The following is a 25,817-nucleotide window of genomic DNA, read 5'->3' on the forward strand; positions in this document are numbered from 1 at the left end:
GGTGCCCTAGTCACACCCTTCAAAAACCTCCCTGACTATAATCAAAGCAACTTCTATAAGCTTAGGAGAGTTGCAAATAGTAGTCTATTAGGGGGAAAAAGGTGTAGCAAAAAAGGTATACAGAGTATCTATTTTCATGCAACTATTTGCAACATAATATCTCGACACTTTCCACGTTATAAATTGGATCTATTACAGTGAGAGGACAGTTGGTCCTATTTTTTAACATTTGTTTATTATTTATTATCACTATTGGTTTTGTGTGTTTATCATCTAGTTAGTACACATTTATATTTATTATACATTTTTCTACATTTTTTGTTCCTTATGAGGGACCAATAAAGATTAGATAGTTTTACCTTTTTGCTCTGTACTTAGACATTGTCCATCTACTTAATTTAGAGCAATTTTCTCTTTAAGGATACCAGGTCTATATGGGTGGCTGGTTTATTTAATCTGCCACTTTTTTAGTCCTTTCTCTATTATAAAAAAGAAAGTTGGATACCCAAAATGTAAACAACTAGGGGGTGTGTCCAGGGGCGACCTGAACAGGGGGTAACCCTCACATAAGTGTATAAATAGAAAAGCAGACTTGGTAAGTCAGAACAGGTAGGGCGCCCTCTAATTGATAACTATACATATGTACAAAGAATATTAAAACATAGCTTTTAATAGTTACTGTAATAAAATAGTTTTGCCTGCAATAGGAAACTTGAAAAGAAAAAAGAAAATTTGTAAAAACACAGGAGGATGTAACAAACGAGAACGTGCCTGGACAGGGATAAACGTCCTCAGGGAGTCACCCTGAGAATATGACAAGGAAGTCCCCCTATCCTGTGGGGTCCGTCACTCAGCACTAGTGCTTCAGGGAAATGTCCTTGATATGGAACAATTCCTACCACTGGTGCCCTAGTCACACCCTTCAAAAACCTCCCTGACTATAATCAAAGCAACTTCTATAAGCTTAGGAGAGTTGCAAATAGTAGTCTATTAGGGGGAAAAAGGTGTAGCAAAAAAGGTAGTGGGTGAAGTCTATATACAGTGAGATCAGCCCCTAGTCAAAATCCGACAGCTAAGTGGATACAGTGTAGCAGGTTGTGTAGCAGCTGCTTGAACACTGTATCTAGGGGAGGGGAGCAATTGAGGAAAAAACGGTGTGGCACAAAAAAATAGGAAGGTAGCCCTAGAGATGAATTGTACAGCGGCACACCCAATCTGACGAAAATATATGTATATAAATTCCCCGTCAAACCACACCTTTACCCTATCCTCCCACTCTCTACTCTAATAGATCTTGGCAAAAAAATGTGTCAAAGAAAGGCTGGCTGGCTAGTCATGCAGAAACCTGATGCTAATAGGCTTCCAGGTTCACAGACATCCTTCCTGCCTGCTACCTTAGTAATTCGACAGCCAGATGTATACAGTGTAGCGATTTGCGTAACAGCTGCTTTGAACACTGTATCTAGGGGAGGGAAGTAGTAGAGGGGAGTCTGGTGTGGCACAGTAAACTTGTGAATTCGGAGATTGTCCTAGAGGCAAACTAATCAGGAACATACACTGTCTGATGAAAAAGATCCGAGGTTCCCCGTCAAACCACACCTTCACCCTACCCTCCCACTCACTCCTCTAATAAATCTTAGCACAAAATATTCTTAAAGACAGTACCACCTACCAAATATTACCCACAGATCCCTCAACCAAGTTCTTGTCGACTCTAAAACACCTCCTGGACAGTGCTTTTGATGATGAAGTTCTGACAAAAGATGAACATACATTCATCTATGTTAAAAGCCCAACGGTGTCCACTTTCTATTGCCTACCAAAAGTGCTTAAGCAATACGAAAATCTAACAGCCAGACCCATAGTGTCCGGTTCTAACAATATAACATGCAAGGCCAGTATCTACCTAGATAAGATCCTTCGTCCCTTTGTAGAGAAGTTACCCTCTTACCTTAGGGACACCAAAGATACCCTTAAGTGTCTAGCCTCTACCAGTCTACCAGCAGATGCAATCCTGTGTAGCCTAGATGTTGAGGCACTGTGCTCATCCATTCCACACTCCCTTGGGTTAAGACACACTAAACACTACCTGGAAACACGTGTGTCTGAACACCAGCACCATACCTCCTTTGCACTGAATCTGTTACACTTTGTCTTGACCCACAATTTCTTTATCTTCGATGGCCTCTACTACCACCAGGTGCAGGGAACAGCTATGGGGACATCTTGTGCCCCATCTTATGCCAACCTGCACCTGGGCTGGTGGGAGGAAAATGTGGTCTTCACCGACCGAAATACTGATTACACCAAGTATATTTTCATGTGGAAGAGGTATATAGATGACGTCCTGGTGGTCTGGACGGGCACAAGGGAACACTTCACGACGTTTGTGGAGAATCTGAACTGCAATGACCTTAATTTGAAGTTCACAATGGAAATAGGGGGCTCATCCCTCAACTTCCTCGATTGCACATTCAGTACCACCCCTCAACAGACCATTGAGACAACACTATACAGGAAACCCACCTCAACCAATACTATGTTGAGGTGGGAAAGTCACCACCCAACCACACTAAAGAGAGGCATACCTGTTGGACAATACCTCCGTTTGAGGAGGAACTGTTCAAGCACAGATGAATTCATCTCCCAGGCCAAATCCCTTAAAATCAGGTTTAAGGAGAGAGGATATCCTAATCGCTGCCTAAAGCAAGCATACCAGAGAGCGCTACAGAGTGATAGAACAGAACTCCTCAAAGATAAACCGACTCCCAATGAACAAGTACCTATTCGTTGCATTGTGAATTTCGATTCAGGGTGGGATCAGGCAAAGAAGATTCTGGGCAGATTCTGGCCACTCATTTCTCAAGATCCCCACTTCAAAGGGGCTGTGATCCCTTATGTATCCCTTACAGCCCGGAGAGGCAGAAATCTCAAAGAAATGCTAGTGCCTAGTCACTTCTCTTCCACAAAACCGGGTCACAACTGGCTTTCCGTACAAGGGACCTACAAATGTGGGAAATGTGTGGCATGCAGATACATCTGCAAGGACTCCAAACTTCTCACAGATTCACGTGATCAGATGGTCTGCAATGTTAAGCAGTTCTTTAACTGCAATACGAAAGGCCTTGTCTATCTTATAATCTGTGCATGTGGTCTCAGGTATGTGGGCAAAACGATTCGCCCCTTCAAAAGGCGGATCATGGAGCACATACACTCCGTGAGAAACCAGAGGGACACCCCAGTGGCGAGGCACATAAGAAACCAACACTCCGGTAACCAGGGCCGTCTATAATATGAATAGGACCCTGGGCAAAGAATTTTGTTGGGCCCCCTCGGCCGTGCGACCCTCTCAATCCACCAACCCCCAATTACGCCCAACCCCCAATCACACTGACATATTGACACATACACACACACAGACAGACATATTAAAACATTCACAGATACATACTTACACACACATACACTGACACACAAATATATACTGGCAGACATATTGACACACATTCAGACATACTGACACACACACAGACACACATACATACACACAGACACATACACTGACAGATATACTGACACACACAGACATGCTGATACACACAGGCATACTGACATACACACAGACACACTGACACACACAGGCATACTGACATACACACAGACATACTGACACACACAGACAGACATACTAATACACACACATACACAGACACATACACTGACAGAAATACTGACACACACACACACACAGACATACTGACACACACACACACAGACAGAAATACTGACACACACACACAGACATACTGACACACACACACACAAACATACTGACACACACAGACAGAAATGCTGACACACACACAGACATACTGACACACACACTGACAGAAGTATTGACACACACACAGACATGCTGACACACACAGGCATACTGACACACACAGGCATACTGACACACACACAGACAGACATACTGACACACACACTGACAGACATACTAACACACACACAGACAGACATACTGACACACACACACAGACAGAAATACTGACACACACACACACACTGACACACACACAGACAGAAATACTGACACACACACACACAGACATACTGACACACACAGACATACTGACACACACACTGACAGAAGTATTGACACACACTCTGACAGAAGTATTGACACACACACAGACATACTGACACACACAGGCATACTGATATACACACACAGATACACTGAAACACAGACAGACATACACACACAAACATACTGACATACATTTAGCCACCCTCCAACCACCCTTACCTTTTCTGGAGGGTGGTTTCCCTGGGGAACAGTGGCAGGCTGAGGCAGTTGGGAGTTCTCCTCTGAAACTCCCCTCCTCCTTGCCGTTCTCCTCCTGTGCGGCTCTGATCTCCGGTGGGAGGAAGTGACGCGCGGCACTCACTTCCTCCCAGCCGGCTGACGAACAGGAAGCGGCCCAGTCGCACTCTTTAAGCGTAACAGCTCCCGACCGGGCCCCTGCTGACACATGCTCACCGGGTGGCCCTTAGTGCATGGGCCACCCGGGGGCCCTCTTTAGCATGCGGGATGGTGCGGCTCTATGCAGCCGCACCACCGGGTCCAAGGGGGGCTGCCCAAATCGCGGGGCCCACGGAGCAGCTGCTCTGGGCCCCCCAGGAGCAACTGGGCCCGGGGCAGCTGCCCCGTTTGCCCCGCGCTAAAGACGGCCCTGCCGGTAACCCCGAAGGTACTAGATTTGCTGGGATTGAGAAAGTGTCTCTAGGTCGCAGAGGAGGGGATCTGGATCATACCCTCCTCAAAAGAGAGTGTTACTGGATCTATAAATTCAAAACTTTGGCCCCCAATGGGTTGAATGAGGGGTTTACATTCACCCCCTTTATTGAAAAATATTGAAACATTAATGGCACCAGGTTAAATACTCATACAATTGTATTATATATGTACATTTTTCATTCACACTGTATATATTTCTTAATCATTTATTTTTCTTATTGGTTTAAGTGCATCGGTGGCTCTCTTAACCCTGAAAATATATGCACTCTTTCATTTATAACTATCTAATCATCCTCATCTGATTAAGTACCCTGATCTTAGGATTAAGTTTGGTGACTGGTAAATGATGCACTAAACCTATGGCCACTATCATCAGCAACTTGGCTACTGTCTAAATCACATTAATAGTTTTATTTCTCTCTCAGGTACCAAAACCGTGCTTACTTAACATGTACAATCATGGGATATGGATATTTCATAGATCGGTTGACACTTTATCTAGTTCCAGCTCTAACCTATGAACGTATTGAATTTTGGACTTTAGTCCGTGCAATCCACCAAGGGAATCATTATGGACTGCCTTCTATTATGTGGGCCACATATGCCCCTTTAAGTTATATCCCGACTGTATTTTTTCCCCCCTGGGTACATTATTATCCCAGATTTGTAGATCCAAAGATACAGATACACTGTATCTAACTCACACACCACGGTAATTTCGGCACTTAGAGAGTTAATAATGGCATCATTCATTCAACCAGCACTGACCTATCAGATGACGGATCATCACTGGGGGAGGGCCTTGACTGATTTCGGCCGTTTTCGGCGCGAACGCAATACACACGCCCCCAGTCTTAACCAAGTGCAGAGGGCTATTTAAGGAGCCCCCGATGCCCACATCACCTGTTATACCTCAGAAGAAGTCGCGTTTAGCAGCGCCGAAACACGTGTTAGGTAGCAGGCAGGAGGGATGTTTGAGAACCTGGAAACCTATCATAGTTCAGCATGATTCACAAGCTAGTCTTTCCTTGACTTTTGTGCTAAGATTTATTAGAGGAGTGAGTGGGAGGGTAGGGTGAAGGTGTGGTTTGACGGGGAACCTCGGATCTTTTTCGTCAGACTGTGTATGTTCCTGATTAGTTTGCCTCTAGGACCATCTCCGAATTCACAAGTTTACTGTGCCACACCAGACTCCCCTCTACTACTCCCCTCCCCTAGATACAGTGTTCAAAGCAGCTGTTACGCAAATTGCTACACTGTATATATCTGGCTGTCGAATTACTAAGGTAGAAGGCAGGAAGGATGTCTGTGAACCTGGAAGCCTATTAGCATTAGAGTTCTGCATGACTAGCCAGCCAGCCTTTCTTTGATACATTTTTTTGCCAAGATCTATTAGAGTAGAGAGTGGGAGGATAGGGTAAAGGTGTGGTTTGACGGGGAATTTATATACATATATTTTCGTCAGATTGGGTGTGCCGCTGTACAATTCATCTCTAGGGCTACCTTCCTATTTTTTTGTGCCACACCGTTTTTTCCTCAATTGCTCCCCTCCCCTAGATACAGTGTTCAAGCAGCTGCTACACAACCTGCTACACTGTATCCACTTAGCTGTCGGATTTTGACTAGGGGCTGATCTCACTGTATATAGACTTCACCCACTACCTTTTTTGCTACACCTTTTTCCCCCTAATAGACTACTATTTGCAACTCTCCTAAGCTTATAGAAGTTGCTTTGATTATAGTCAGGGAGGTTTTTGAAGGGTGTGACTAGGGCACCAGTGGTAGGAATTGTTCCATATCAAGGACATTTCCCTGAAGCACTAGTGCTGAGTGACGGACCCCACAGGATAGGGGGACTTCCTTGTCATATTCTCAGGGTGACTCCCTGAGGACGTTTATCCCTGTCCAGGCACGTTCTCGTTTGTTACATCCTCCTGTGTTTTTACAAATTTTCTTTTTTCTTTTCAAGTTTCCTATTGCAGGCAAAACTATTTTATTACAGTAACTATTAAAAGCTATGTTTTAATATTCTTTGTACATATGTATAGTTATCAATTAGAGGGCGCCCTACCTGTTCTGACTTACCAAGTCTGCTTTTCTATTTATACACTTATGTGAGGGTTACCCCCTGTTCAGGTCGCCCCTGGGACACACCCCCTAGTTGTTTACATTTTGGGTATCCAACTTTCTTTTTTATAATAGAGAAAGGACTAAAAAAGTGGCAGATTAAATAAACCAGCCACCCATATAGACCTGGTATCCTTAAAGAGAAAATTGCTCTAAATTAAGTAGATGGACAATGTCTAAGTACAGAGCAAAAAGGTAAAACTATCTAATCTTTATTGGTCCCTCATAAGGAACAAAAAATGTAGAAAAATGTATAATAAATATAAATGTGTACTAACTAGATGATAAACACACAAAACCAATAGTGATAATAAATAATAAACAAATGTTAAAAAATAGGACCAACTGTCCTCTCACTGTAATAGATCCAATTTATAACGTGGAAAGTGTCGAGATATTATGTTGCAAATAGTTGCATGAAAATAGATACTCTGTATAAACCACTAAATGGATCTTAGGGGGGTATAGATAGATCTAATATAACCCCTATAGTGGGGAAAATGGTTATATACACCCTCTGGGGGGATATGGAAGAGTATTAGGAAAATGGGTATTTGTGGCAAAAAGGTGATAACACTCCCCAGATATTCTAAATAGATCTCAAGATTAGCACAGGAGGATAGAAATTAGCCACAATTGTAATACCCTGCAAAGAGAAATAAGATAATACTGTATACTGCTATAGTGAGATAAACTGCAGGTGACCCAGAAATATGGTATAGGTGATGGTCGGTAGGTATATTCAGAGGCGGCTCTCTAATTAGGCGGTTTAGGCGGCCGCCTAAGGCCTCGCGCTGGCTGGGGCCTCGCGGCCGCCTAAACCGCCTGTTGGCAGAGTGTGTCAGGTCCTCGGTCAGTGACCGAGGACCTGACACCAGGAGGGGGCCCGGCGGCTTGCCCGGTATGCTGCCGGGTGCGAGGCCCCTCCTGGCTGCCAGGCCGGCCACCGCAGACACTGGTCTGCAGCTCCGCAGTGTGCAGAGCTGCAGACCATGTGACTCGCGAGAATTGGCCAATCAGAGCGTTGCCGCGGGTTACCACGGCAACGCTCTGAAATCTCGCGAGATTCCACGGTCTGCAGCTCTGTGGAGCTGCAGACCGGGAGCAGGGGCCACCGGACCACCAGGGAGCCCACTGGACCACCAGGGAAAGGTAGGCTCTCCCTCCCCATCACCCCCCACCAAACTCAGGCTTACCACCATCACCACCACCCTTAGCCTCACCCCCACCACCCTCAGCCTCACCCCCACCACCCTTAGCTTCACCCCCCACCACCCTCAGCCTCACCCCCACCACCCTCAGCTTCACCCCCCACCACCATCACCCCCCACCACCCTCAGCCTCACCCCCACCACCCTCAGCCTCACCCCCACCACCATCACCCCCACCACCCTCAGCCTCACCCCCCACCCTCACCATCACCCCCCACCACCCTCAGCCTCACCCCCCACCACCATCACCCCCACCACCCTCAGCTTCACCCCCCATCACCCCCACCACCCTCAGCTTCAACCCCCACCACCATCACCCCCACCACCCTCAGCCTCACCCCCACCACCATCACCCCCACCACCCTCAGCCTCACCCCCCACCACCATCACCCCCCACCACCCTCAGCCTCACCCCCACCACCATCACCCCCCACCACCCTCAGCCTCACCCCCACCACCCTCAGCCTCACCCCCACCACCATCACCCCCACCACCCTCAGCTTCACCCACCAAAACCATCAACCCCACCACCCTCAGCCTCACCCCCCACCCTCACCATCACCCCCCACCACCCTCACCATCACCCCCACCACCCTCAGCCTCACCCCCACCACCATCACCCCCCACCACCCTCAGCCTCACCCCCACCACCCTCAGCCTCACCCCCACCACCATCACCCCCACCACCCTCAGCTTCACCCACCAAAACCATCAACCCCACCACCCTCAGCCTCACCCCCCACCCTCACCATCACCCCCCACCACCCTCACCATCACCCCCCACCACCCTCAGCCTCACCCCCACCCTCACCATCACCCCCCACCACCCTCAGCCTCACTCCCCACCACCATCACCCCCCACCACCCTCAGCCTCACCCCCACCACCATCACCCCCCACCACCCTCAGCCTCACCCCCACCACCATTACCCCCACCACCCTCAGCCTCACCCCCATCACCCCCACCACCCTCAGCCTCACCCCCCACCACCACCATCACCCCGCACCACCCTCCGCTTCACCCCCCACCACCATCACCCCCACCACCCTCAGCCTCACCCCACCACCATCTCCCCACCCTCAGCCTCACCCCCCACCACCCTCAGCCTCACCCCACCACCCTCAGCTACACCCACCACCACCATCAGCTTCGCCCCCCCACCACCGTCACCATCACCCCCCACCAACCTCAGCCTCATTCCCCACCACCATCACCCACCATCACCACCCTCAGCTTAACCCCCACCACCATCACCCCCACCACCCTCAGCCTCACCCCACCACCATCACCTCAGCCTCACCCCCACCACCATATCCCCACCCTCAGCCTCACCCCCCACCACCCTCAGCCTCACCACCCACCACCATCACCCCCACCACCCTCACCATCACCCCTCCCCACCCTCAGCCTCACCCCCACCACCCTCAGCTACACCCACCACCACCATCAGCTTCACCCCCCACCACCCTCAGCCTCATTCCCCACCACCATCACCCACCATCACCACCCTCAGCCTCACCCCCCACCACCCTCAGCTTAACCCCCACCACCATCACCCCCACCACCATCACCCCTCCCCACCATCACCCCCACCACCCTCAGCTACACCCACCACCACCCTCAGCCTCACCCCACCACCCTCAGCCTCATCACCCCCACCACCCTCACCATCACCCCACCCTCAGCTTCACCACACCTCAGCATCACATTACCCCCCCACTCTCACATTACCCCCCCCACTCTCACATTACCCCCCCCACTCTCACATTACCCCTCTCACTCTCACATTACCCCCTCTCACTCTCACATTACCCCCTCTCACTCTCACATTACCCCCTCTCACTCTCACATTACCCCCCTCTCACTCTCACATTACCCCCCTCTCACTCTCACATTACCCCCCTCTCACTCTCACATTACCCCCCTCTCACTCTCACATTACCCCCCTCTCACTCTCACATTACCCCCCTCTCACTCTCACATTACCCCACTCTCACTCTCACATTACCCCCCTCTCACTCTCACATTACCCCCCTCTCACTCTCACATTACCCCCCTCTCACTCTCACATTACCCCCCTCTCACTCTCACATTAACCCCCCTCACTCTCACATTAACCCCCCTCACTCTCACATTACCCCCTCTCACTCTCACATTACCCCCTCTCACTCTCACATTACCCCCTCTCACTCTCACATTAACCCCCTCACTCTCACATTAACCCCCTCACTCTCACATTAACCCCCTCACTCTCACATTAACCCCCTCACTCTCACATTAACCCCCTCACTCTCACATTAACCCCCTCACTCTCACATTAACCCCTCTCACTCTCACATTAACCCCTCTCACTCTCACATTACTATCACCCCCTGCTCCCTCTCACATTACCATCAACCCCCCGCTCCCTTTCACCATCACCGTCCACTCCCTCTCACCATCACACCCCCCGCTCCCTCTCACCATCAGCTACCCCATACACATAGGGTCTCAGACAAAAACACAAACATGCTCACAGAGACATACATTCGCACACACAAGGATACTCTCTGTCAGACACACTCTCAGGCACATACACAGGTAGACAGTGCGTCAATGTGTATATGTGACACTTTTTTGTTAGTGGGGCCTCATGTTTGCGTTTCGCCTAAGGCCTCATAAAGTCTAGAGCCGCCTCTGGGTATATTGACCTAATAGCCGTAATTCGTCATAAAGCCGAAACATGCAAATAAGTAGTACTAATACATAAACCAATCCCCACTGACAACCTCTCAAGGAGAGGACATAGAATGAGAGAAACCAGTGGTCCTAGTGTAAAATCATCCGCAGTAATGGAGAAATTGGCCCGACGCGCGTTTTGGCTTTACCTTTTCGCCTTTCGAAAAGGTATCGCCGACACTAGGACCACTGGTTTCTCTCATTCTATTTCCTCTCATTTAGAGGTTGTCAGTGGGGATTGGTTTATGTATTAGTACTACTTATTTGATAACCTGGAGACTTTTACTTAGGGATTCCTTACCCCAAATCACCTATAGTACTGTAGGATATGAGATATTTGTAAAGCTCCACGGTATCTAACATCTATAAACTCTTATTCATATATACAGAAGTATACTGCATTACATAAACTGCAGGGTGAGATTTGGGTTTTTGGTCATACTAATTGCCTATAACATTCCGAGACGCTCTGATATCGTCTCGGCTTTATGACGAATTACGGCTATTAGGTTAATATACCTACCGACCATCACCTATACCCTATTTCTGGTTCACCTGCAGTTTATCTCACTATAGCGGTATACAGTATTATCTTATTTCTCTTTGCAGGGAATTACAATTGCGGCTAATTCCAATCCTCCTGTGCTAATCTTGAGATCGATTTAGAATATCTGGGGAGTGTGATCACCTTTTTGTCACACATACCCGTTTTCCTAATACTCTTCCATATCCCCCCGGAGGGTCTATATAACCATTTTCCCCACTATAGGGGTTATATTAGATCTATCTGTACCCCCTAAGATCCATTTAGTGGTTTATACAGAGTATCTATTTTCATGCAACTATTTGCAACATATTATCTAGACACTTTCCACGTTATAAATTGGATCTATTAAAGTGAGAGGACAGTTGGTCCTATTTTTTTTTAACATTTGTTTATTATTTATTATCACTATTGTTTTTGTGTGTTTATCACCTATTTAGTACACATTTATATTTATTATACATTTTTCTACATTTTTTGTTCCTTATGAGGGACCAATAAAGATTAGATAGTTTTACCTTTTTGTTCTGTACTTAGACATTGTCCATCTACTTAATTTAGAGCAATTTTCTCTTTAAGGATACCCGGTCTATATGGGTGGCTGGTTTATTTAATCTGCTACTTTTTAAGTCCTTCTTTCTCTATTTAGCTTTTTGGGGTTATGCCCCGTAGTATCCGACAACCACTAAGACTCTGGTGGAGCGGTTTGTACAACTCTTAACCATTGTTGAATCTTTTTCATTGTTTACTATAATATATAACATTTCAAAGTGTTCACGTTTTAGAGTCAAACAAATACACATAGTTCACTAGAAGATACGAAGAAAAGAAAAATACTGAAACAAAAAGCAAAAGTTTATTGTAGACCCCATTGTGACTATAGGTCCATGTTTTATTGTCATTTTATTTCAGATTTGAACACTGAACATTGTTTGCTTATTACTTTAATTCAGGTTTCTGTTTTCGTCAAACACTTTAACATGCAATGTATTGAATTATAAAACTGAATATTGTCATACAAATAAAATGAACAATACATCATATATCAAAACTGTAAAAAAAAATATTGATACATTTGTTTCTGATCAGGCACATTTTTAAAGGCACTTACTGTAAATGCATAAACGTAAGCATATAAAACATTTATTATGGGGATAAGATATTCTGTTTTTCTTTGGTGTATTCAAATATATACTTTTCCGTTAAAAGACAATTATCATCTCAAAACTACTTTTTAATATAATAATTATTTTATCAAGTTTTGAAAGTAACTAGATGTTGTTTTTCCATGAAGTATATGCAAAAAAAAAAAAAACCTGAGAAACCCATCCCTAGCTTTAGTATATATCAGGATCCTTCGGTCATATACATACACCTTGGGTTGGACAGTGTTTGAAACTCAACAGTCAATTGTTTTCTCTGCTTCTGTGTGGAGAGTGAAGCAGGGATAACTATAGATGTTATTTATATGAGTGAAGGGTTCTGTCATATTCTTAAGGTATGGATGTGTTATTCTAAATGTTTACATATGCTTAATTTTAAAAATATATATTTCTTTCAAAACTTCATGTAAGTATTATTATAATAAATAGTTTTGAAGTGACAGTTGTCCTTTAATGAGCATTTTAATAAATATAAAATCACAAAAAAAAAAAAAGTGGTGTGGAGTAATCTTTTTAAACCTGGGATGCTTATAGGAACAAAACCCTGTCTAGAGTTTACTGACATGTTTATCTTAATTCTGTCACATAGACATAAAACATAGGTGAAAGCTATAGAAACAGTGGTCAAACATCTGCCATGGCTGCTGGACATTTGTTCCTGTGGGCATCCTAGGCACAGATGTTGGCAGCCTTTTCTGCTTTATGGAGTATGCTTTTGTCTACAGCCACATATTCTGTAACAGTGGTGAGGACCGCGTTCTGCCATTTCCTATAAAATCTATGTTTTAAACTGCTACTGTACCTTTTAATTTACCAATATAACACAGAATGGTCAAACTAAAATTCTGTACAATTATATATGCGCGTCTCTTTTTATGGATCCTAGTTCCCTTCCCTATCAATCCGCATTCTGTGACAACGGATATCATTGGCAGCTTCTTGCCCAATAGATATACCGTTCGATGTAAATTAAATGTGCATGCATAAGAACATAGTGAAGGCATCTCATAAGGTCTTGGCAGAAGCCCATTTTGTATTCTAGCTTATTCCTGAGAATACGACAGTAACCCTACTCATGGCAGGAAAGACTGACAACAATTGTAAAAGGAAAGTCAACTGTTCATGGTAGATTGCTCTCCTCTTTAAATACTAAAAGGAATTGCAGTTTTAAAGTGTTACATTCCTTATACAGAATAACACTTTTCAATCCATGTCCTATTAATATTGCACTTTGTGAATAAAATTCACGGAGCACAAGTAGTTAAATAATATCTCATCACTCAATTACAGCATTTAGCTACCTATATAGTTGTATCATCTATTACTGCTAATAGACAGGTACTGTGTTGATAATGCAGTACCACCGTATTAAAAATACAGCATACCTACTTACAGAGTTATTAACTAAAGTGAAAATTCAAAGTAAATATCAAATGTAAGGCCAGAGTAGCCAAACTGAGAGGGTAGCTGATATATGATTATTTGCCAATATGTGAACATTTATCTGCATTAGAAATTCATTTAAAGTTTTAATATCACGCATGGGTTCTTCATACATTATAGAAGCTTTGTGGAATAGATCATTCTGTGGCTAATTGTGGCCTTGAATAACCAATAAAAGAAATTTGGTTGTATGGACATTAACTGAACATCCCATGGTCCTAACAACTTAAAACTAAAATAAAATAGCAATGATTATATTCTAGAAAACAGAATAATAAATGGCAACGCAAATAAAAGCATCACCCAGTGTGTGTTTTCCAATACCTATGTCAAGGTAGATCTTTCAGGTACCCGCATACAGCTGGACACGTGTTACAAATGTCTTGCTCACTGAAGAGCTAAAGAGTAATACTGGCATTTCATCAAAAGAAAATATCACCCAATGTCTGTTAACATAATATATATATGGTTTTAAGGCTTGTGAGATAAAGAGGCAAGTCCTGATCTCTAAATCAACACATTGGAAAACTAAAGATAGGACTTGTGGTGAACATAGAGTTTAGACTTGGAGACTTCTGACACAGGAAACCACGTTGGATCCCAGATACAGGTCTGTTTCTGAAGACCGTGAATTCAGTGAGTTGTTACGTAGAGTTATTTTGTATGATGATAGTTGTTTCTACCATTATTTAACCCCTTAAGGACACAACTTCAGAAATAAATGGGAATAATGACGGAGTATTTCCGTCATGTGTCCTTAAGGCGTCAAATAACCTCTTCAAACAAAACTTACTTAAGGACCAATGATGATCAATGCCATCAAAACGATCCAATCTTAAAGTATCTTATTCTAAAATGGAACTTTCCATTCATTTAACAGCAGAACAGTATAAAATGGCAAACATGAAATAAGTACGATAATACACGGTCTTCAGATTGTAATGACTGCAAAGAATGCCTTAAACGTTATCTTTTTAGTAGACAAGTAAAAAATCATGACTGTAATGTAGAAAAAAAATATATAATTTATAAAAAAACAACTGTTGGCAAAAAGAACTATGTAACATTGATACCATGATCTGAAACTTTGATTTACATATAAGGAACCATTACATTTGGGACGTTACATGAAACTGATAACGTAGGCAGTTGGCAAACACAACACATATGAGAAACCTAAATAAATTTGAAGTCTAGATTTATCAGTGTTTAATGCATAATGCTTTGAATGACAGAGTAGTAAATGTACACCCTTCCCTTCTAAATGTACACAATGGGTTAAGAATAAAACCGTACATTCTGGATTTGGTTGTGAATTGGAAGTCTTCTATAGTCACACTGTGCTCTACGAACTTTACACGGAAATCAAACATTTTACATGACGGCTATATATATTGTGCACATGATAATAAAATAAAATTATATTAAATACCAACATATCTTTTAAGAGGTTCAGCGATTTGCAAAATAAGTTACTTGTTCCCCCAAAAAACTAAATATATGTATTATGCAAATTTCTGCTACTGATGACAAAATTGCTCATCTTTTGTTCATTGAGAATGTGCCATGGCAATCAATCCTACTTTTAGTTCTTCTGAACCTTGTCCTGTGTCTCAAGTAATCATACCTGTTAAATCTAAACTAAATACCTGACATTACTCGGACAGAAATGTTAGGTGTTATGTATGTGTACATCATGTCTAATTCTATGTCGCATATACAACAATATATTGCGCTAATATTCACAAAATGGAACGTTGATAAACTAGATACAAAATTGTAACCAAATTAGTAGAGTGGGAAAAATAAATCCCTAGCTTTACAATTTCAACCTAAAATTACCAATCCACCCGTCAACTTATGACAACCAACCAAAACGTAGATAAAGAATGATTTTAGGCAATCTGCATTTACCTTTTGAGAACTGTCTTGAGGTATATAGCCTTTTTAAACCAAAGCAGTGCACACACCCTGGTACTCTAAAGATAAAAAAATGGTGTTGTACCATTCTATGTTTAAATCGACAGTGACCAAAGTAGATGCTTTGTGCTTTAAAGACTTATCAGTATTCAATGGGACATTTGATTGCAGGTTTTGATTAGAATCACTACTGAGAAGGTATTTGACATTCAAATTACTTAGAAACAGTTATGAGATAGCTATAATAATATAATAGCATTGTCAGTATTTTCATCAAAAAAGGAGATCCTGCTTAATTAGAAGTATTTCTTTGTCTTCAAATATTGGTATTGGCCAAGGTATACATATCTAGAATACAGGCATCAAAGGCCATAAAACTATGAAACTTGCCTCCAAAATGGGAACTGCTTGTAATAAAAATCAAAAGTGTCTCTGACATAAAAAATGTTTAAACAAAAATGTTTAAAGTAATGCTCTGTGTTTGACAGCAGCAGAGGGACTTTGTGCAAAGTAAAAAAATCATGCCCCTTATACAAATTAGCAACACACGCACCTTACAAAATAGATGAAAGGGTTAATAAGCTTTGTAATAAAAAATATTCCTTTAGCCACGAAAGAGAAAGAGCATGAATTACAGTGCATCCATTTCAGAAGCTCTTTTTCAATTAAAGTTTGTTTTTACATCATTGTTTTATAGTTTAGATAGCTACAAGTAACACCGAGCAATAGTATATTTGGATGAGGATATCAAAAAAAGCAAAAAGTCGATTTAATTAACATTTTACCAATACTGAGAAAAAGACAGACATATCTGTTGCATGGCTTCTTGTAGATATATTTCAAAGTTTAAAGTTAGGAACCTAAACATGAAAGTGATAGTAAAAAAAATGCTGATACAGAAAAACAAAAAAGTTACAGAAAATAGTTTTTACTTAGACAATTACATGTATAGTTTAGCTCATAACCATATATGATATAATTCATTGCTGGTAATACACTAAATGCTTTGAGTAATTAGAGGTGTGCAACGCATTGAGTATAGACAAAATATGAATCCTTGCAGTCCCTTGGACGTAGACTTATCAATGAACAATTATTGTAATTTAATGTATTTATCTATTCACGGGATATGTAAATGTAACCCAGGCATTGACTAAATATGCCTAGTGATATCTTTCTCTGTGCAAACACTTTTTATGTTTGTTATCGATTTTACTAAAAAAAAAACCATACAAAAAACATACCTATGATTCTTCATTCCAACATCAGGTTCCTTAGCAGAAAATAATTACTTTTTCGAAATGTATAGTTTCATCATTGAACCTCCAAAGTTAACACGATATTGCTAAACATAAATCCTCTCTCTCTCTCTGTGAGTTTGAGAGATGAGTTAGACAGCACCATTGCATTTTTTAAAATTTAAATAATACAAAAAGAAAAAGACAGAAATACAAGAGCACATTTCACGTATAAAGTTTCTATTCAGCTCCTCTCCATGTGCAGTGCATGATATAAGGTTGTCACGATTGCTTTAATACAAACTTGGTGATTTGGAGTGAGAGCCCCATTTGTACGTCTGATGGTTGGAACACTTCACATATGTACAAGGTGTTCAACACAAGATTAACAAAGAGGCAATGTGTGTAAAGAAAACAATGTTCTTTTTTTCTGCATAGAATGGGGTTTGCTGCAAGATATTTGCACTTTGTCTCTTGAGGCCCTCATGTTTGACTTGATCATAAGTCCATGATCATCAAACCTCTGAGCTGTCTGTACTATATCCCCGAGGAGGCATCATGGGCTCACTGCTCCCTGACTCTCTTCCTTCTTCATTCTTTTTGGACTTCTTATGCTTCACAAGTAAAACAGCAATTGTAATCAAACAGATTGCTAGAAGAAGTATTGCTGCAATGACCACCATAATGGTGACAATGCTGACCTCGTCTTCTTTGTTATTAACCTCTCTTGGGATTGTTCCATCAATGTTCACCTCTTTTTGAAGGTTCTGCTTTTTGTTGTTGTATTCCAAGGCAATATGTTGAATGTTGGTTCCTCGATTATTTTCAATACCAATTTCTTCAGCGACTGGAGGAGCTTCGTTGATATCTCTCCTCCTCCGCTTATTCGTTGAAAGTTCTGAAGAAGCAGCAACACTTATTGAATGGTATTGAGTGTCTACACTTCTTTTTCCAATGCCTCTGTTGGCATTTGCCTTTGATCTTACTGTATAGATTGCATGAATATACCATTCTCGACCCAAGGAAACCTGAAAACCCAAGACAAATGTTTTAAAATACAAAAAAAAAAGAAATCAAATATTGATACTCTGCAAAGCACCTCACAAGAACAAACCCCAGAAATACATTTTGTTAGCTGGTAAAAATATCAAAGCATTAAAGGACCACTCTAGGCACCCAGACCACTTCAGCTTAATGAGGTGGTCTGGGTGCCAGGTCCCTCTAGGATTAACCCTTTTTTTTTTATAAACATAGCAGTTTCAGAGAAACTGCTATGTTTATACTGAGGGTTAATCCAGCCTCCAAAACCTCTAGTGGCTGTCTCATTGACAGCCGCTTGAGGCGCTTGCGTGCTTCTCACTGTGAAATTCACAGTGAGAGCACGCAAGCGTCCATAGGAAAGCATTGTAAATGCTTTCCTATGCGACCGGCTGAATGCGAGCGCGGCTCCTGCCGCGCATGCGCATTCAGCCGATGACGTCGCATGGAAGAAGGAGAGGAGGAGGAAAGCTCCCCACCCGGCGCTGGAGAAAGAGGTAAGTTTAACCCCTTCCTTCCCCCAGAGCCCGGCAGGAGTGGGTCCCTGAGGGTGGGGGCACGCTCAGGGCACTCTAGTGCCAGGAAAACTAGTATGTTTTCCTGGCACTAGAGTGGTCCTTTAATATGAAAACCACAATTTAATAGTTTTTTTTTCCTTTAAGATGTGCTGAATGTCTCATTTTAAGTTAATTCCTGATTTCTTCTAGAAACTGATGGCAACATAAAAAAATTGTCTGGTGTAAAAATGACATCGCGCAGAGATTGACTTCTGAACCAAACTCTGACCAGCTACCTCTGTGCTCAAGAGTGTAAGTGGCTGATAGATCACATGCCAATACATATATTTCTAGGAGAACTTACTTTGAAATGTGGAAAAATAATGTAACATTCCCTATGTCTTAATACATGCTACCCAAATACTTATTGCTGGATATGCTTGAATTATAAATAGTTGTTCGTGAGATAGTAGCAGAGTAAGGTCAAGGAGACAGTCACTCTGATTTATCCTGCTTGAAAGCATTTGGTTTTGAAGGAAGTACTCAGCAATAAGGCTTTGTATTACAGATTATATGTTCCGGCTCTTTATCTGTAAGTGGGTTGAAGGTACTTAAACAGGCACAAGGGTATTGCAGTGATGTTTGTCGAATACCACATACCTGAAAAAGAGGTGAAGAGTCAACCTTAAATCCATCAGAACCAGGTTGTTTGACTAATGGTAAAGCTTCCGGATCATCCACCGCCAATCTAGCATTAAACTGCACACTTCCAAATTTTATAGCTTGAGTCTCTGGCTGAGCTTTATCCTACATTAAAGAAGAGCTAGCATTAATACATACATAAAAAAAAAAAAAAAAACTAAACAAGAAAACATCAATAAAACATTAATGTATCTCTACATAAGGATTCTACATTGATACAGTGATACAATACTAATGTAGCAGTTACTAGTTCAAAAGAAGATCTTCTATGAATTCTTAAAACAGTAAACTAACAGACCTCACCACCACATTCCGTTTGGGTTCTATGGCGTGAGAATACCTGGAAACTATCGAGATTTGGCAAGAAACTCTGCATGGGACAACAGTAAAAAATATAGTTTGTGGGACATATCAGATAACTCTGGGTGCTCACCAATTGGTTATTCCATTTCTGACCCTTTTTAAGCATCTCATATTAATAAAACACTTTAGCTTACTGAATGGCTTTATGAAGAAATAGTTGGTCCTCTTTTTTCATTTTACAAAAACGTGCAGATTTCTATCAAAATTGGCACTTTTATAAATTAATCTTGTTACACTCTTCTGACTTTCAAGCAGAAAACTGGTCCTGTAATGTCCTGGTTTGCTTAGCTCAGTGGAGCTGAACTCAATAGGCAGCAATTGCTCAGAGCACCAGCCTTGCAAAGGGGACAGCCACAGGGTTAGAAGGGGAGGACATGCAAAAGCAATGGACAAGAGATCTACATCTTTAATAAGCTGTTTTTAGATCTATCCTCAATGGAAAAAAACTAAACCATAATTAAATGCATTTTTTTAAATGTGACATATTTACTTGACAGTGACTTTTTATTTTGGCAGAGGAAGGTCCCTTACACTATTAACTTTCAAATGTATTTCCACTTCAAAATAACAAGTAGATGGCGGATATGTCCATTCTTACAAATATTTTTTAAAATACATTTTTCAATAACAATTCAAAAGAGAAAATAATTATATTATGTTCATGGATTATTCAATGTTAATACATGAATTTTAGTTAAGGAAATTATAGAAAGTCATGTCTTACCAAAATCTTAAACTGATGCAACAGAGAAGATGAATCAGCTAGGCAGCCATATTCATTGTTGACTGGACTGTATTTTGGAACGTATCCATCAGCGCCTGTGCACAGGAACACCTTCTCAATACTGCAGTAAAAGGAATTTCCCAAGTTCTGTACGGGGTCCACCATGACGCGGCCATAAATTACATCACCTGCCACCGAATGAAATATACACATTCAATGTTAGGAGAGATCCACCCATCCAAATCTAGATTGTATCTTTCAACTTCTATCCTATGGACATAATTAGAACTTTAGCAACACATTTTGTGATTCTGCAAGGTTTTTTAGATTTCCGCCGAATGTAAAATATTTCTTTTCTTTGCTTTTCACCTATACAGTTCCCACTACATTCGCTCGATAAGACCCTATGTTAATAGAGAATAGTGGGTTTTTCTACGTTATGGGTGTAAAAGCAATGCACGTCCTTCTGCCAGTTAGAAATAAGCTGATTACTTTAAATATCTAATGTCTGGCTAAAAAAACAGAACATTTATCATAAGTATGTTAAATGGACTTCTGTAAAGGACAGCAGGACATTTTTTTGTGGTTTATAAAAGCATTTGAAAAATAATACTTTGCATATAAATACAAATTACAGCCTACTACAGACACAACTGCAAAACATTAAATGCTTAGTAATAATTTTACTAGAAACAAAGAAATTGTTATATAGACAAAAAACGACCTCAGAATTTACGGTCAATGCTACGTGATGATGTGGCACACTAACTATACAATTGTCCGTATTTTTATTTTAAAAATCTTTAGAATATTTATTATTCTTGGACATAGATGTATCCTATATCATTAAAAACATATGCTAGCTAGTACATAGGGTATTGACAGACATTATTTTTTTCTGACAAAGGTCTTGATTTAATATTTTGTGGATACGCTTTTCAAATGAACGCAATCTGTTAGAAAACCTTTTCAAATGAATTATGTACAAACATTCCTATAGACGTTAATGGGGACTTCTGTAGATAAACTAATGGAAATGTGTATCTAACAGATTGGGATCATTTGAAACACGTATCCAAAAATATTAAATCGGAGTCAAAGAACATTAAATAGCTCATAAATTCTTTCCCTGACAATTGTTTATTTTACACATTTTACACAGCTGAATAAAGCTTACAAAGTACCAAAAGGAAGTAAACAACGTGAAACTATTTTTTCAGAAAATTCTGAATATTGTTTTCTTGTGACATACCTTCTAAAAATGCTATGTCGCTCTCCTGTCCGAATCCCATGGACCCATCAGACAACCACAAAGATTTCTTTGAGAGAAGCAACATCAGTGTATTCAAGCTGAACTCCGTGGCCACTGGATCACTCACCTAGAAGATATTAGAGGATTTATAAATTATGTTGGTTCTCCCTTTATGGATCATTGACAACTTGAACATACAATATGATCCTTCAAATTTTAATAAACAAGTAATAAAATCCCTATGAACTTACCTGAGAAAGGTGTGTGGGTACAATATAGTAAATCATTTACTTTAACCTTTGAATAACATTCATGTTGTTATATGTCAATTGACGTATGTTGTTCATTTTTGAGGAAAATAAATGTTATTGAATTTGAAGAGGTCTTTGGGTCCTCTTTTTTATTGAGTGGTTTTTCAGATGTTTAAAAAGCTCTCTGGGATAATATGATATAATAATATGAATAGGACGTTGTATGTGGTTTAGATCTTCTGATCTACAGAAGAGCCATATAGTTTGATATGAGGCTAGTATAAAGCATCAACCACCGTGCCTACCCATATATTGCTAAAGAGCATTTTACAAACTTGTCTTAATGTGACCCATGGTTGTCTAGATCACCATCTGCTTCAGTAAGCAGATGTGGAACAACGGAATCTATTAAAGTATAATTTACAATAAATCATGCCCTGTTGCTTGATGTTTAAATCCTATAATCCAGAAGAAGTTCTATTTTTCTTTGCTGTACCTGTTGGAATCGGATATCAACATCAAAGGTTATAGGCTCCCGTGGATTGCAGGTAGGTGGCAAATTGTATTCCTGATATGGAGCAGTAGTGCAGGCAATGAGCTTCACAGTGTATGTTCCGGAGTAGTCTCTGACCTATTGATGACAAAACAACAATTTTCAACATCTTTTTGGTGGGTATTACTCATACTTCTGTATGGTTTCACACAATAAAGAAGTTGCCTGACTTGGATGAACTTGTGGAATGGCAGCCATGATGTAAGAAGACTTTTATTTTTGGCGTATCCACTCAACTGTATAGATTATAGATATCCTTTACAATATCATGATACTTTTTTTTGTAGCATAGAATAATGATACCTTTATTTTCCGCAATAAAATATTACCAATATTAAACATGTTATCACATTAAAATAACTTAATTAAGTGAAAAATGAGTACGAAAATGGGCCAGTCTAAACGCGTTACTTGAATGGAGAGCGACTATAATTAATCATAACTTTAAATATGAACGATTAGAGAAATGATAAATTACAATTGAGGAAATCTACGAATTTGAAAATGAGAACATCCTGGGTAATATTGCCTTGCTACAATGGGGATTATTATTAGCATTTATTTAGCGCCAACATATTTTGCAGTGGTTTACAGTTATAGAAAAGGTGTGTTTGGGGGTAAAGAAACAAGCTTACAATCTATGACTATTTGAAGTATACAATATGGCCAGCAACACTTACCAGTAAGGTGGAATGACCAGGAGTCGAACCTGGACTTTCCAGTACCAACCAACTGATTTCATAATCATTACCTTTTCTAATTCTTAATGATGTACCATACATAAATAGAGTTTTTTTTATTTTTGCATACACCTGTATTTACATTATCTATTCCGTTATTGATCATGAAAATGGTGCCAGTGAGCAAAGACATGAACCCAGTCATCATAAGAATAAAGCTCAGATTATGTCCTGACACACCTTCACGCATGCTTGCACAGTGAACTTCCAATTTTATCTCACCAGGTTCATTCAATTACTTTATAACAGATGAAGATACTATCAGAAAAGAAGATAAAATCCCAAAATGTTTGGGAAGTAAATATATAGTATGATTTGCTTGACTTATTTTAGAAAAAATATGTAACTTTTTCATACATGAATAGCTATTCTCTCCCTTATGCCCCAATACAATGTTCTTTTTTGACTGCTTATTTGAATAGTATTTAAAATATTTGTAATCGTAGTATCATATCTGGTGGAATATGGTGGGTTCATAGCGCATAGGTTCTTTATCTGTGCTACTGAAGACAAAAGCAAGTATTGGTCATCTACTTACAGCAAAATCAGAGACGAAGCTCCACTGCTGAATAGGCTGGTTAAAGGTTGGCTCACTCCGCACAAGGCTGAGTGTAAATGTAAGACCTGGATGATCTACTGACATGATCATTGAACTCATCAATGTGGCTAGATAAAAGAAGACACCATTATTATTAAATATCCACCTAAAATACATAAATACAATGTTTATCCATTTTAACCTCACTGGCAGTATGATTATGTCAGGAATTTTGTACCAAAAGCGGTACCATTTTTTTGCATTTGAATTACCCGCCCAGTTCCGCCCCCATGTCAGGCATGTCGATCAAATTTTAATTAATCAAATCACATAATTACGTTAAAAGATTATTTAAATATACATGTAGAATTTTAATATATATGCATTTATAGGTATTTAAATTCTACGTGTATACTAATGTAATCTTTTATGTAATTATATGTATTTATCTATATATATATATATTTGTGCTTATTTGTATTTTATATATATATAGATATATATAGAATGTCATTCTAAGTGTATTTTGTTACCGATATATATATATTAATAACAAAATACAGTTAGAATGAAATTACATATGCATATATAATTTATATTAAATTTTGTTTCAATATTTTATTTATTTATTTTATTATTTTATTTATTTATTATTTTAATTATACGTATTTATATATAATATATATATATGTACATCTATTATATATATAATATATATACATATATATATATATATATATAAATATATTTAATTTATTTTTACACTTGTCTTTTTTTATTTTTTTTATACTTCCCACCAGCAGGGGGACTGTCTGATATTTCAAACAGTCCCCCTGCTGGCAGATCCACAGCCAGCTATAGAGGGCCATGTGATCGCTCTTTGAGAGCGATCACATGGCCCCCGGGGGTCTGATTTGCCGTGGGAGGGCTGCCTGGGCTGTGAGGCAGTCCTCCCGAAGCGGATCGCGGCGGAGGTAAGTAAATCTCATCTACCCCGAGCGTGACTCGGGGTTACCGCTTCTGGCAGCGAAAATTAACCCCGAGTCACGCTCGGGAATACCGCCAGGGAGGTTAATGGTTGAAAAGCATAAAAGTAATACAGAATGGCAATTTTTAAGAAACACTCCAATATGGAATTTTCATTGGGAAACATTCCAATATGAAAAGGTAATTGAGAAACACTTCAATATGGAATGATCATTGGGAAACACTCCAATATGGAATGATCATTGGGAAACACTCCAATATAGAATGATCATTGGGAAACACTCCAATATAGAATGATCATTGAGAAACACTCCAATATGGAATGATCATTGGGAAACATTCTAAAATTGAAAGGTCCCTTGGTAACATTACAATATGCGATGGTCATTCAGTAACACTTTAATATGTAATAATCACTTGAGTAACACTCCATTTTGGAATGATCATTCAGTAAGACACTAATTTGGACTGGCTGACACTCCATTAGAGAATGGTCATTTAATATATTTTTTTCTATACTGAATGGTCATTTTGTAACACACCAAAATGCAGTGGTTATTCAGAATATAGACTGGTCACATGATAGCATTCCAATATGGAAGAGTCTTTTTGGTAACACTCTAATATGGAATGGTCACTTTAGTAATACTCCATTTTGGTCACTCAGTAACATATCAATATAGAATGGTCATTCGGTAACATTGAATGTTGATTAACACTCCAATATGAAATGATCATTCAGTAATATTAGAAAATAGAAAAAGTCAAAGCACTCCATTATAGATTGGTTACACCCCAGTACATAATGACACTGAGTAGTCCCAGAAGATTGGAAGTTGGCGAATGTTGTGCCTATTCACAAGAAAGGTAATAGGGAGGAGTCGGGCAACTATAGGCCAGTAAGCCTTACTTCAGTAGTGGGAAAAGTGATGGAAACTAATCTTATTGATTTTTTTGATTGGGTAACTAAAATTTATAGATCAGGGTGGTGCAGTAGACATTGC

At 40.5% G+C, this 25,817-nt stretch overlaps 1 protein-coding gene across 1 annotated transcript in view; it reads right to left on the reverse strand.

The window, feature by feature from the left end:
- Nucleotides 1–16,842: 16,842 nt before the first annotated feature.
- The window catches only part of FREM2 (FRAS1 related extracellular matrix 2), a 185,789-nt gene continuing 176,814 nt past the window's right edge, over nucleotides 16,843–25,817 (reverse strand). Inside the window, exons 19-24 of the mRNA XM_063428970.1 lie at nucleotides 23,827–23,954; nucleotides 22,492–22,626; nucleotides 21,745–21,871; nucleotides 20,493–20,680; nucleotides 19,364–19,510; nucleotides 16,843–18,196 (exon numbers count right to left, since the gene is read on the reverse strand). Coding sequence (XP_063285040.1) covers nucleotides 17,684–18,196; nucleotides 19,364–19,510; nucleotides 20,493–20,680; nucleotides 21,745–21,871; nucleotides 22,492–22,626; nucleotides 23,827–23,954 — 1,238 coding nt within the window. The 3' untranslated portion in view covers nucleotides 16,843–17,683. The remainder of the gene's footprint in view (nucleotides 18,197–19,363; nucleotides 19,511–20,492; nucleotides 20,681–21,744; nucleotides 21,872–22,491; nucleotides 22,627–23,826; nucleotides 23,955–25,817) is intronic.

This window comes from Pelobates fuscus, chromosome 1 (assembly GCF_036172605.1).
Source record: "Pelobates fuscus isolate aPelFus1 chromosome 1, aPelFus1.pri, whole genome shotgun sequence".
Taxonomy (NCBI): domain Eukaryota; kingdom Metazoa; phylum Chordata; class Amphibia; order Anura; family Pelobatidae; genus Pelobates; species Pelobates fuscus.